This window comes from Odocoileus virginianus, chromosome 5, assembly GCF_023699985.2.
Source record: "Odocoileus virginianus isolate 20LAN1187 ecotype Illinois chromosome 5, Ovbor_1.2, whole genome shotgun sequence".
Lineage (NCBI taxonomy): Eukaryota > Metazoa > Chordata > Mammalia > Artiodactyla > Cervidae > Odocoileus > Odocoileus virginianus.
Genome location: NC_069678.1, coordinates 52,446,624 through 52,460,394, shown reverse-complemented (window position 1 = coordinate 52,460,394; position 13,771 = coordinate 52,446,624). Strand labels below are relative to the sequence as shown.

At 40.2% G+C, this 13,771-nt stretch overlaps 1 protein-coding gene across 3 annotated transcripts in view; it reads left to right on the top strand.

Annotated features, from left to right (window-relative positions):
• Nucleotides 1-13,771, top strand: part of TNNI3K (TNNI3 interacting kinase) — a 341,514-nt gene that overhangs the window by 271,734 nt on the left and 56,009 nt on the right. For all 3 annotated transcript variants that reach the window (XM_070467925.1, XM_070467926.1, XM_020877709.2), the window contains 2 exons: nt 4,170-4,229; nt 7,490-7,659. In XM_070467925.1, the coding sequence (XP_070324026.1) occupies nt 4,170-4,229; nt 7,490-7,659 (230 nt within the window). The remainder of the gene's footprint in view (nt 1-4,169; nt 4,230-7,489; nt 7,660-13,771) is intronic.

The following is a 13,771-nucleotide window of genomic DNA, read 5'->3' as shown; positions in this document are numbered from 1 at the left end:
GCATCTGGTCCCATCACTTCATGGCAAATAGATGGGGAAACAGTGACAGACTTTATCTTGGGGGGCTCAAAATCACTGCAAATGGTGACTGCAGCCATGAAATTAAAAGATGCTTATTCCTTGGAAGAAAAACTATAACCAACCTAGGCAGCAAGTTAAAAAGCAGAGACATTACTTTGCCAGCAAAGGTTTATCTAGTCAAAGCTATGGTTTTTCCAGTGGTCATGTATGGATGTGAGATTGGACTATAAAGAAAGCTGAACCCTGATGCTTTTGAAGTGTGGTGTTGGAGAAGACTCTTGAGAGTCCCTTGGACTGCAAGAAGATCCAACCAGTCCATCATAAAGGAAATCAGTCTTGAATGTTCATTGGAAAGGTTGATGCTAAAGCTAAATCTCCAACACTTTGGCCACTTGATACGAAGAACTGACTCATTGGAAAAGACCCTGATGCTGGGAAAGATTGAGGGCAGGAGGAGAAGGGGACGACAGAGGATGAGATGGTTGGATGGCATCACCAACTCTAAGGACATGAGTTTGAGTAAGCTCCGGGAGTTGGTTATGGATAGGGAAACCTGGAATGCTGCAGTCCATGGGGTCACAGTCAGACACGACTGAGCAACTGAACTGACTAAACTGAAGTGAAAGTGAAAAATTATTTTATGAAATCCTTGGATACTTTCAAAAAAGATGTGTCTTGTAAGTTGGACTTGAAGAGGGCAACGGTTTCCACAGGCAGAGAATATGAATTAGTTAATTCTAGACTGAAAAAATGGTAACAGCAACGTTCTGCACTGAGCAGAAGATCTAAGTTCCCTTCTTTCAGCCTCGCCAGACTGCTTAGAGTCTGCCCCATGCATATGTGTTTCAGAGGTCAGCCAGAGAATTAGGCAGAGTTTACATACAAATGGGCTTCCCACGTGGCCATAGTGGTAAAGAAACCACCTGCCAGTGAAGGAGACAAAAGAGGCAGTTTCAATCCCTGGGTAGGAAAAATTCCCTGGAGGAGGTCATAGCAACACACTCCGGTATTCTTGCCTGGAGAATCCCATGGGCAAATGGAGCCTGGAATGCTGCAGCCCATGGGGTCGCGAAGAGATGGACATGACTGAAGACTTGACATGCATGCGTGCAAACCCACATAATGGGGCTCTCTCTCCCAGGCCCTTTTCTTCCAGGATTTCTCCTCATTTTTAGTGCTAATAAAGAGGATTTTAGGTTGCCTCCTCCAAGATTCCTGCCCCCTGGTATACATGCCAGAAATAACTCCCTTCATTTGAGTGTGGGCAGAATCTATGCATATGATGAGCAATTAAGCACATAATTATGTTTTCTAATATGGCAAAACAAAGATTATTCTGTGTAGGTGTGACCTACTCAAATGACCCCTTTAAAAGCAAAGGATTTTTCTTCAGTTGGTTACAGGAGGCGAAGTTTAGAGACACATGTCCTTACTGGCCAGAAGGAAAGCAAATGGATATGTTGTGAACTGTTTATAGGGGCTGTGTGGCAGGGAGCTGTGGGCATCCTCTGGAAGCTGACAGTCACCCCTGAACAACAGTTGGCAATAAAATAAGGACCTGAGTCATACAACCACAAGGAAATGAGTTCTTCCAGTACCAGCAAGCTGGGAAGAGACTCAGATGATATTCACGGAGTGCACTGATGCCATAATTTTAGTCTGTTGAGGCCCCGAGCAAAGGACCCAGTTAACCTGTACTAAACTCTGACCCACAGAAACTGAGCTAATAAATTGGCATTATTTTGAACCATGGCATTTTTGATAATTTGTTATACAACCTTATGTGTGCTCAGTTGTTTCCAACTCTTTGCAACCCCATGGACTGTAGCCTGCCAGGCTCCTCTGTCAATGGGATTTTTCAGGCAAGAATACTGGAGGGGGTTGCCCTTGCCTACTCCAGGGGATCTTCCCAACCCAGGGATCAAACTTTCATCTCCTGTGTCTTCGCATTGGCAGGCAGATTCTTTACCACTGAGCTACCTGTGAAGTGATGCAAAAAAATAGAAGGAAGAATTATCTTTAGAGCAGTGTCCTTGAGTAGATTAGCAGGGATAAAATCTAGCACACAGTGAAGGAACTGCCCTCAGATAGAATCTGGCAAAGTTCATCTATAGAAAAGGAAGTGAAGGCAGATTATGTGAGTTTAGACATAGGTATGTGGTTGAAATAGTAGTAGGAGCTATAGGTTTGAGGAAAGAGGAGAAGGTGCAAAATAGCCCCCTAGAGTGTGAACAAGAATGAGCTCGGAATATAAAATAGGCTCTCTGAGCAGTACTAAGGGTCCACTTCAGATTAGAGGGTCATAATTTTGAAATAAGACCTATCAGGATGATTTAATCAAGACTAGGATTTTTCCAATTGTGTACAATCACACAATAGGGCAAGGGAGTTGAGGCTGTGTGGAGAAGAGTGGTTATGATTGTCAATGAAATCCAAGCTAAACCAGGGAGGAAATGCGGTGACCCTGTGATGGTGAAAAGACGGTAACAAGAACAGAAAGTAGGGAAACAGATTAGATGATAGAAAGAAAATAGAGCAATATTAACAAGAATAAGGCTTTTAAGGCTGAGTAATACACACACACTATACATATATATATATATATATATATATATATATATATCACACACATATATATGTATATACACATATATATGTATATACACATGGGTGTTGGTTTATTGCACTGTTTTCTTCTGCTTTAGGGTATATTCAAAAATCATCACAATAAAAAGCAGGGTTTTCTTAAGTGTTGAGGTGGTTTATGTGGTCAAAGTTTGCTGGAGTCAGGGTTCTGGAAGAAATGAGCTAGATAGGAAGGAGACAAAGCCCTGAGAGTGATCTGATGGAAAGTGTGAGGTGGAATAGCTCGGAGAAGTTGCAAGCATTGCTAGTAATAGAGTCTAGGGTATGAATGATCAGCGAGCTAATTAACTAAAGGAAGGTAGAGGGTAAGATCATCGCAGAAGAGGAGACAAAGGAACCAGGAAGTCAGGGGTCACCTTTGTGATTATCTGCTTGGATAATAAAAACGCTGAAAGTCATGCTAGAGAGCTTGACAATGAGCCAGATGCAAAATCTTTGAACAAACGAGAGTAGCTCTGTGGAGAAGCTTGATAAACTGGTGGCTTTTCGAGGAGAAACCATTTGGAATTTGCAAAGTCAGTGAGAAAGACACAGACCGCAGCTTACCCCACTAGCACCCGCACACTCCTGGAGGTACAGGAACGTGTAAGAGAAAGCAGCTTCCTCTTGGAGCGCTCCGGGGGAGGCAGTGTCCTCAGGGGAGGGCTAGATATTAAGGGAGAAATTGTTCTACTAAGAATCTAAATTAGTTGGTTACAGCACCTGAATGTTAAACTGGGCTATCCACCTCCTGGCAGTGAAAGTTTCATAAAGGGAGAAATGATAGGTTATGTAGTCCTTAGGACCTGACAAAAGGAGGCATATAATTTCTTCAAAAGAGCCCAATGTTTTCTAAAATCCCAAGAATTTTTTCCCCAGATCTATACTTGCTTATATATCCCTAGCAACTAGAACAAAGCTTACAATATAATCAGAATACAAGAACTGTTTATTTAACCAAACTCATCTGACAGGAAGATTCATAGTAGACAATACCTTTAATGACAGTTTTTGAAGATAAAAAGCTTATCTTAACCTCTAAAGTAGGGCATAGTCTTGGGGTTGCTATTGATCATAGTCTTGATTCTGAGATGCTATTTTCAAAAGTGAACCTCAGCATAAAATTAGCTGTAACAGTCCTTTCCTTACAGATACATTGTACAGTGTATTATAAGGCACAGAGATAGTTAATAATTTTTAGTATTCACTTTTATTCTTTCATTTCGAAGGGGAAAACCTGCCATTTAAAAGCATGCAAAGCTAATTAAAGCTTTTCCACTATTTCATTATCTGAATGTTGTTGCAAATTCTGACTTAAAACTCTTATCAGAGGGAGACTCAACATTCCTCCCTGAACAGCAAATGAGCATTCAATTAACACTTCAATACAAGTGTATTTTAAATAAAAATATACTTGATGGTTAATCTCATTCTTTATACATGCAAATACTAAATTTTAAAATCCAAGGAGAGCTGCCTCCCTTTTATTCTTTGGGGGAAAAAAGTCTTTTCTTTATTTACAGGGAAGACCTGAATTTTCTGAAGTTGTTAGCAAGTTAGAAGAGTGTCTCTGCAACATCGAGGTAAGAAATTTACCTTCTGAAATATGTCCATTAAAAAGGCTTGGATACACAGAGTTCTTGGGGGATGGATGTTGCTGGTACTTACAGAAAGAATATAAGTGTGAGTGTCCATAACTCCATTCATATTCTTACCCTGTCACTTAAGTTGTAATAACTGCATCTATAGGGACAAAGGCAAATTCAGAGTGAATTTGGGCTCTTCCAACAAATGCTCAGTCAAGCAAATGCACATGGATATGCATAATTTTAAAAACTGATAAGTAAAAGTTTAAAATATAACAAATATGTTAGAAGATGATTTAAATCAATTTTTGTATATAAACATTCTTACATACAATGAAATGTAAGCTAAAACATTAAGCCATTGTCCATTTATGTTCAGTAAGAACAGAAAAAAATTGTTACTAAAATTAGCACGTAAGTTAATCGGGAGGCATTGCTTGTGTACCACACATATGTTGCATAAAGTGATATGTGTTGGTAATGAGGCTAATGGAATTTTCTTTCCTTAATATTAAGGAGCTGTTTGCTTTAATTTTCTCTATAATTGCTTTAATCTTCTATACACCTGTTCAGGAGATAGCATTTGAAAATAGGCAAGGGAACTGAAACATAAGCACTAATTCAAAAATAATAATATATTCCCCAATGCAGGTAAGTGCTACAAGAGAGGAAGATGGACATTACACATACAGGCACATGTATAAATGAGTGTATGAAGGGAAGGGGCAAAAATGGAGAAAGACAGCATCAACCTGAGGTTGCACAACTAAATCCCAAAGTGAAACCATCCAACAAAAGTTTTCTTTTTTAAAAATTTTAGCCAAGAGTGATCAGAATGCAATCTTTTGTAGAAGTGTCTGAGGTCTACAATTACAGCCTGCAGGGAGTGGTTCTATCTCATGACTCTTCACTGGGATTTATAAAGAAGAAGTTTTTCCTATGGAATGAAACTTTGGTCTTAGACATAAAGCTTCCTTTGCCTTCTCTTCAGTTCTAAAACATACAAAGTAGAGAGAAGTAAAGGTATATTTGGTAGGGCTACAGTAGCCCCTACAAATAAGAGCATCTACCAGAGGCCTGGGATGTTGAGAAGCACTTTTAAAGCTTGAGTTTCAAGTATCCTCTCACTTTGAACCTTTGTATTTGACAGAGCAAGGTTGTGCCAAGCATGGGATATATCCAGTTAGATTAGAGAGTGAATTCCAGAAACAGAGATAATGGTAGGATCTACTAAACTGACAAAGCCTCTTAGCACAGTCTCCCCTAGTAGAAAAGATGAGTAACTATGGGCTATATGCAAGGAGAAGTTGCTGGAGTGGGTTGCACTAATTAATGGACTAGGATCATCTTTAAGGGATTTAATTGTGGAGTTCCATAAGGGTCCATTCTCTCTACTCTTCAACTTTTTGGTCAGTGGTTTAGATCTTGGTCAAGAAGTCTCTCTGCTCATCACAGTTGCAGATATAATAAAGTTGAGACAGAACAAATATTTGAAAGGAGGATTCTAGAGTATTTTGGAAGATAAAGTAGTAGGACATGTCTAACAAGAATAAGTTTAGCAGGAATAAATATATCATCATGCACTAGAGTCAAGGAAACAACAGTAGAAGAATCAAACAATGGAGATAATGGTTTTGGAGCACCATGAAGATTAGTGGATAATAAACCTTGGGGGAGTTAGAATATGAAATATCTGTCTTGCATCAGAATGAAGAATGTGATCGTTCCTCTCTCTTCGGAGATGGCCAAACAAAATAGTACCCAACATATATCCTTATAATGGAGGAGGAAATGGCAACCCACTCCAGCATTCTTGCTGGGATAATGCCATGGACAGAGGAGCCTGGCATGCTACAGTCCATGGCATCACAAAGAGTTAGACATAGCTGAGTCACTGAGCACATATTCTTATAAAGGGATTATTAAAACTGGAACACAAATTTTAAGGAATAGAAATCAGAATGGTCAATGGATTGACAACCAATTAGAGGAACCAAGGATGCTTATCCTGGAGAAGGCAAAATTAGGATGAGTCAACAGCTGTTTATAAACATCTAAAGAGCTATCATATGGGAAAGGGACTGGCCTGGTTCTCTGTGGACCAACGGATGGAAATGGAGTCCAGTAATAGATGTGGTTAATTATGAGAAAGAAACTTTCCAATGGTCAGAGCCATCCTAAGATAAATGAATGGATCTGGATACAATAGGTTCCCCATCAGACTGCATAAGGATGAAAAGGATGAGATTGAATAATTGGAAAGTCTGAAGGTTCATTTCAACATTGCATGGTTCTTTACTTAGAAATGTCTTGTCTACTTGAAGAGCCTAAAGTTTACCTATATTATTTTTTAAATAAAAATCTGTCTCATGAAATTATTATATCAAAGAATTAATGTTCTTCTCTGATAGCTCTGTTAGTAAAGAATCTGCCTGCAGTATAGGAGACCTGGGTTCAATCCCTAGATCAGGAAGATCCCCTAAAGAAGGAAATGGCAACCCATTCCTGTATTCTTGCCTGGAAAATCTCATGGACCGAGGAGCCTGGTGGGCTACAGTCCAGGGGGTCACAAGAATTGGACATGACTTAGCAACTAAACCACAACCACAGAGTGCATAAACAGCAAGTTTATAAAAAATTCAAGAAAACTATTCTCTTATTTTTTGTTATTTCTTTCTCATTTTATTCCCTCACACTCCTCTATTTTCTAACTGTACTTAGCTATGTGTAATTATTTTTAAAAACTCTCTACAGCAACTCTATTTAGTCCTCATCCTTGCTGGACATTAAAGCATCCTTCCTTTTATGAAATGGATGTACCTTGGAAAAGTGGGTAAATTCAGTTCTTGTAAAGGGAATAATTTCATGTTAAAAGGGAATAATCATAAGTTCCAATTTTAAGGAACTCTGCCATGAATCTTATCACTATAGTGAAATATGTAGAGAATCTTTTAACCATTAAATAATAATCTTCTATCTGTTTTATGAATCTGACTTGAGCCTACTGTATTTTGAGAAAGAAAAGCATAAGTTTTATGGGTCAGTTCTCAGCATATAACTGGGTCAAAAAAAGCAAATTAAGCCGAGTGTTGCCATCAGAGGCTGAAAGGAAAGGCCTGAAGCAAGCTGAGCTGAATAGAAATTAAAATACGAGAAATCCTGGAATAGAAAGTTAAAATAAGTCTACATTTTATAATACTATGCCTTTAAGCCTGTTGGATTTATTAAATGATTGAAACGGCCCCTCCTTCATTCAGCTGATGTCTCCTGCTTCAAGTAACAGCAGCGGGTCTCTCTCACCTTCCTCTTCTTCTGATTGTCTGGTGAACCGCGGAGGGCCTGGCCGGAGCCATGTGGCAGCTTTACGAAGTCGTTTTGAACTGGAATATGCTCTAAATGCAAGGTCCTATGCTGCCTGGTCGCAAAGGTAAGTGGTAATCTAGGCAACAGTTAAACAGTCAAGTCAGATTCCAGGGTCTTCCCAACATACTCACCTGACTTGATTAATATCTGCAAGGGATTTACCACCCCTGTGGCAGACTTCAAAAGGGGAATTTTGCGCCTGTTTTCTTCTAGTATTTTGACCAAAATGTAGAAATTTTGTTGTCCATTAGTTTAGGTTCTCTAAGCTTCAAGTTAACCATTGCCGAAGCAAGAATTGTCTAGCTACAGCAGCAAAAGGAATGTGTTGAAAGTATTCTGAGAGTTTCTTATGGAATTCAAGGAAGAATTTCTGTGTAGAAATCAAGAAATAGCTCTGAAAATCTGACCACCAAAATTTCAGTGTTCTGAGAATTACCATATGGCCCAGCAATTCCACCCTTAGATATATTCCCAAAAGAATTGAAAACAAATACTCAAATACCTGTACTCAAATGTTTATAGCAGCACTATTCGCAATAGCCAAAAGGTGGGGGCAAAAAACACACACGCACAAATATCCTTCGACAGAAGAACAGATAAAAAAAGTGGTATCAACACATGAAAAGATGCTCAACATCACTCATTATCAGAGAAATGCAAATCAAAACCACAATGAGGTACCATTACACGCCAGTCAGGATGGCTGCTATGCAAGAGTCTACAAGCAAAAAATGCTGGAGAGGGTGTGGAGAAGAGGGAGCCCTCTTACACTGTTGGTGGGAATGCAAACTAGTACAGCTGCTATGGAGAACAGTGTGGAGATATCTTAAAAAACTGGAATTAGAACTGCCATATGACCCAGCAATCCCACTCCTGGGCATACACACCGAGGAAACCAGATCTGAAAGAGACACGTGCACCCCAGTGTTCATCGCAGCACTGTTTATAATAGCCAGGACATGGAAGCAACCTAGATGTCCATCAGCAGACGAATGGATAAGGAAGCTGTGGTACATATATACCATGGAGTATTACTCAGCCATTAAAAAGAATTCATTTGAATCAGTTCTAATGAGGTGGATGAAACTGGAGCCCATTATACAGAGTGAAGTAAGCCAGAAAGATAAAGACCAATACAGTATACTAACACATACACATGGAATTTAGAAAGATGGTAACGATAACCCTATATGCAAAACAGAAAAAGAGACAGAGATATACAGAACAGACTTTTGGACTCTGTGGGAGAAGGCGAGGGTGGGATGTTTAGAGAGAACAGCATTGAAACATGTATACTATCAAGAGTGAAACAGATCACCAGCCCAGGTTGGATGCATGAGACAAGTGCTCGGGCCTGGTGCACTGGGAAGACCCAGAGGGATCAGGTGGAGAGGGAGCTGGGAGGGGGGATCAGGATGGGGAATGCATGTAAATCCATGGCTGATTCATGTCAATGTATGGCAAAAACCACTACAATATTGTAAAGTAATTAGCCTCCAACTAATAAAAATAAATGGAAAAAAAAAGTGGTATCCATACACTAGAACATTACTCAGTATTAATAAGAATGATGTAGTGATGCATACTGCAGCAGGGAGGAACTCTGAAAACATGCTAAATAAAGGAAAGGGACAAAGATCCTACATTGTATGACTGTATTTATACAAATATCCAGAGTAAAGTGTATTTAGGAGTCTCTAGCAAAATATCATAGATTGAATGGTTTAAGCAGCAGAAATTTATTTTCTTACCATGGAGGCTAGAAATCTAAGATGAGGGTACCAGCATGGTTGGGTTCCAGTGGGACTTACAGTTGGCCATTTTCCTAGCTTACTGATGGTCACCTTCTCACCTCACACTCACATGGCAGAGAGAGCTCTGGAGTCTTTTAATCTTTTTTTAAGGGCACCAATTCTGTCAGATCAAGGGCTTCATTCTTTTGACTTCATTTCACCCTATTCACCTCTGCAAAGGCCCTATTTCAAATACAGTCACGTGAGGCGTTAGGGCTCCAACATATGAAATTGGAGGGAGGGAGACACAATTCAGTCAAGAGCAATAGGTAAATCCATAAAGATGAAAAGACTGGTGGTTGCCAGGATCTGGGTAGAGAAGGGGAAAATCAGGAAACACTGCTTCTCGGATACGGGGTTCTATTTGGGGACGATGAAAATATTTTGGAATTAGAGGTGGTGGTTGCAAAATATTTTGAATGTACTAAATGCCCCTGACTTGTTCACTTTAAAATGGTTAATTTTCTGTTATGTGAACTTCACCTCAATGAAAGAAAAAAGCCACAAAAAAGTTTAAGCAAAGGGGCAGGTGAGAAAAAGAGGAAAGATGAGCTCAGCCTTCTTCCACAGCAGACTGCCATTACGTGCCCCAGTCTCCACTAGACAGTCTCCTGTATCCTCTGGCAGTCCATGGGCGAGTCACAGGACTGAGTCTCACGTTGACGGGGAGACAAAACATACTCACCCTCTAGTGGGAGGTCCTACAAAGTCATATGCAAAGGGCATAAACACAAAAAGCAGAATGATAAGTACAGTCAGCCATGAGAGAAAATATGATTGGTCCCTTTGGATCATATGACCACGTCTAGTCTAAACAAATGTGGTTGGAATGGAGATGGGGTCATATTTCATTCTGTAAACGTGGTTGGCAGTGACCTGATTGGGATAGGGACCAATAAAAGCAGTTACAGTGAGCTGGATAGATACCTTTCAAAGTGTATGCTGCAACCTATGGAGAATCAGAAAAGGCTAGCTCAAAAATCTCTGTCTGTCTACACACACCCAAGAGCATTTGCACATAAGCCATTACACACGTGCACTTACACACACATATGCACATCCACACATTCTGTCAAGATTTTTATCCTGAAGGTGGGGAAAGATTATCTAGTTTTAGCAAGGGTCTTGTACCCTCTACAAATTGCTACTATTGCCTTTTTAGCTATAGTTATTACATTCCTGGTTTGACAAAAGAGTTGCAGCTACAGCTCTGAAGAGGTGGGAACCTTAATCACTTAGACTTTAATCTATGGAACGTCATGAAATTAAGTATCAGGAGGTCTGATTGATAACAAGGCAAATTGGACACAATTCTTTATTGGATTCCAGTCTCTCGCATCATTTCATAAGGAGCTCATAGGCCAATATTAGATTAGGTTGAGTCCCAGCGTCATCTTCTAGCTCCACCTGCTCTCCTTTTGTTTACTTGTGTTTTAAAATTAATTCTCTGAAGAGCCAGATTTTGGTATTTCCAAAGCATACTCACCTGAGACTTGTCCATTGAGGCAGAGGTTAAAACAATGAGCTCTTGGGTCAGACAGATCTGAGATTCAGTCTTGGCCTTGTCTCTTAACAACTCAGTTAAGTGACCTTGGGCAAGTTACCTAAGTCTTACACCTAATGGTGAGTGACAGTTTAGTCACGAAGTCCTGTCTGACTCTTTGTGACCCCTTGGATTGTAGCCCACAGGCTTCTCTGTGGGATTCTCCAGGCAAGAATACTGGAGTGAATTGCACTTCCTTCTCCAGAGGACCTTCCCAACCCAGGGATCAAACCCCATCTCTTGCTTGATGGACAGATTCTTTACCACAGAGCAACCTGGGAAGCCCCTTATACCTAATACATAGATAATAATACCAGCTGTTAGGATTGTGATTGGGAGAGGCAGTATTGTCAAAAGAGAAAGTGATTGGTTGAAAAATGCTAACAGACGCAAACAAAAGATGCAAGTTCCCATAATGTAGGTAAGTCACAACTTACATCACATAGACGGCTGTGTGGAAGGGAGACACAGCAACACTCCCCACTAGGTGAGCTGGGGGTGGAGGGAACACAGCTTCCCTGGCCTAGGAGAACCCAGAGGTACCAGAAGGCACACCACTGCTCCTAAAACTGCCCAAACAGAGTGGGCACGAATCATCAGGTGTTTTGAGATGCTCCCTTTGATATTCTCGTAAGGGTTTTTATACCTCCCTGGCCCTTTGGAACAGTTATGGAACTCTGATAAAGTGCTGGTCTGTCTGCTTTTACAAATTTCTTAACAGCCTAGTATACTCTGAATATCTGTTGTGAGGGTATGGTGAAGGTCAGTTTGTAGTCATACCACCCCTCTAGAAAGCTCAGTCTTTGGACTGGTTGAAATCACCTCCAGAAATAAAGCACTTAGCTGAGTTGTAAGATGCACCAAGATAGGAATCATGTCTGTTTGATTCATATCTGTGTCCCTAGGAGCTAGCAGTATGATTGGAATGAAGTCAGTATGTAATAAATATTTGTTCCACGGATAAATAATTGAATAAATTGGCTCAATAATTTGTAATCATTATTATTTTGGAGCATAGTCAGTCGATAAGCTTTAATTATTTTCTGTATTCTTTCTGTTTAAACAGCTATAACTATGCACTTCTACGGCATGCTAAGCACTATTTTAGACATTTTGAATAGTCATTTACGTAAACCTTAGAAAGGAAGTATTCCAATTTTATAGATAAGGAAACTGAGGCTGAGAAAGGGAAAGTTAACTTTACTAAGTTTAAGGAAGCAGAATTGGAATTCTCACCCAGGATGCCCCTATGCTTTCTGAATTTCTCTGGCACAGGAGGTGTCACTTTTCAGAAGTTTGATGTATTTTGCCAATACTTGTATTCACTGAACTTCTTCCAGTGCCTCCTGGAAGTTGGTCAGGGAAAGAATTCAACATCTCTTCCCAAGCCTGTCTTTTCAGCATGTGTATATGAAAGACAGAGCACATGAGACCAGAGATCAGTAGGTTCTTAAAGTCCAAGAGCCCAAGGATCCAGCAGAGCCATGAATTTAACAGCCTGGAATTCCGTGGCTCTTGGGCTGCACATTAGAATCACCTGGGGAACTTTGACAAGTACCAGCGCCCCGGACCAATTAAACCAAAATCCATGGAGATGTCACCCAGACATCGGAAGCTTTTAAAGTCTCCCAGTTGAGTCCAATATACATTCAAGCCTGAGAAACACGCTGGAAGAGGATGCTACAATCTAACCTGCCAGTCACTCTGATGCAACTGATAGGATAAACGAAAGAGGAACCTGAGAGTCAAGGTGAAACAACAGCTGTTACCAAAGGAGACCATTCTGAAGGCCAAGTGCCTGTGTGCGTGCATAGTTGCTTCAATTATGTCTGACTCTTTGTGACCCTATGGACTATAGCCTGCCAGGCTCTTCTGTCCATGGGAGGTTCCCCAGGAAAGAACACTTGAGTGGGCTGCCATGCCCTCTTCCAGGGAATCTTTCCCACCCAGGGATCGAACCTGCGTTTCCTGCAGCTCCTGCATTAAAGGTGAGGATTCTTCACCGCTGAGCCACCAGTAAAGTCCAAATGCCTGTGTGGTCTCTCCCAAAAGTCCTTGCAAGGTTCTAGCAACGTCTGATCTAAGAGGCAGCCTAACTAATTCATTACAATCACACAAGGTGTGATTTTTAGCCCAGCATGATTTTTTCCTTAAGTAGCAATAAGGTTTGACCTGTATGCTGACTAATGTACATTCCCAATTTTGGGTTCCAGAGCCTTCAATATCTTTAAAATGGTGCATTTATTAATTTTTTTTTCAATTTTGGGGTTATAAAATTTACAGTCTATAGTTTTGTAATTCTTGATTAGGTGGGGGTTTTGGTTTTGGTTTGTTTCCACATTTGTTTTTAATTATTATCTTCCATTATAAAATAAGTATCAAGGTGGGAAACTATGTCAGATATTTTCTCCATGTGTAATAGGCATTCATTAATTCCCAAAGAAACCCCAAACTGATGAAATCTGAGTTTAAGGAAGGCACTCCTGAAGTTCTGCCTCTTCTAAAATATTTTGTGTCTCTAGATATATTTGGAAAACTAAGCATGTGGCACTTGCTCCTCCCACAGAGTATGAAATCTCCCATCTTGTACATGGATTGCATCATGTAAATTTAGAAATGACAAAGTGATACACAACCTTTCAGATGTGAAAACCAATTAGTGTTTGTGTGGGGCTGGGCTCTGAGAATAGAATGCTATGACCTAGTTAGCTGTCCAGGAGAAGAAAAGCAGAGATACAGAGATTGGAACTGTGAAACAGATTCATTTGGAATTAATTTTTCACGTTACAAAAGGGTCTATCAGAGGATTCCTTTAAATAGACAGCTTGCCTAGTGCACTT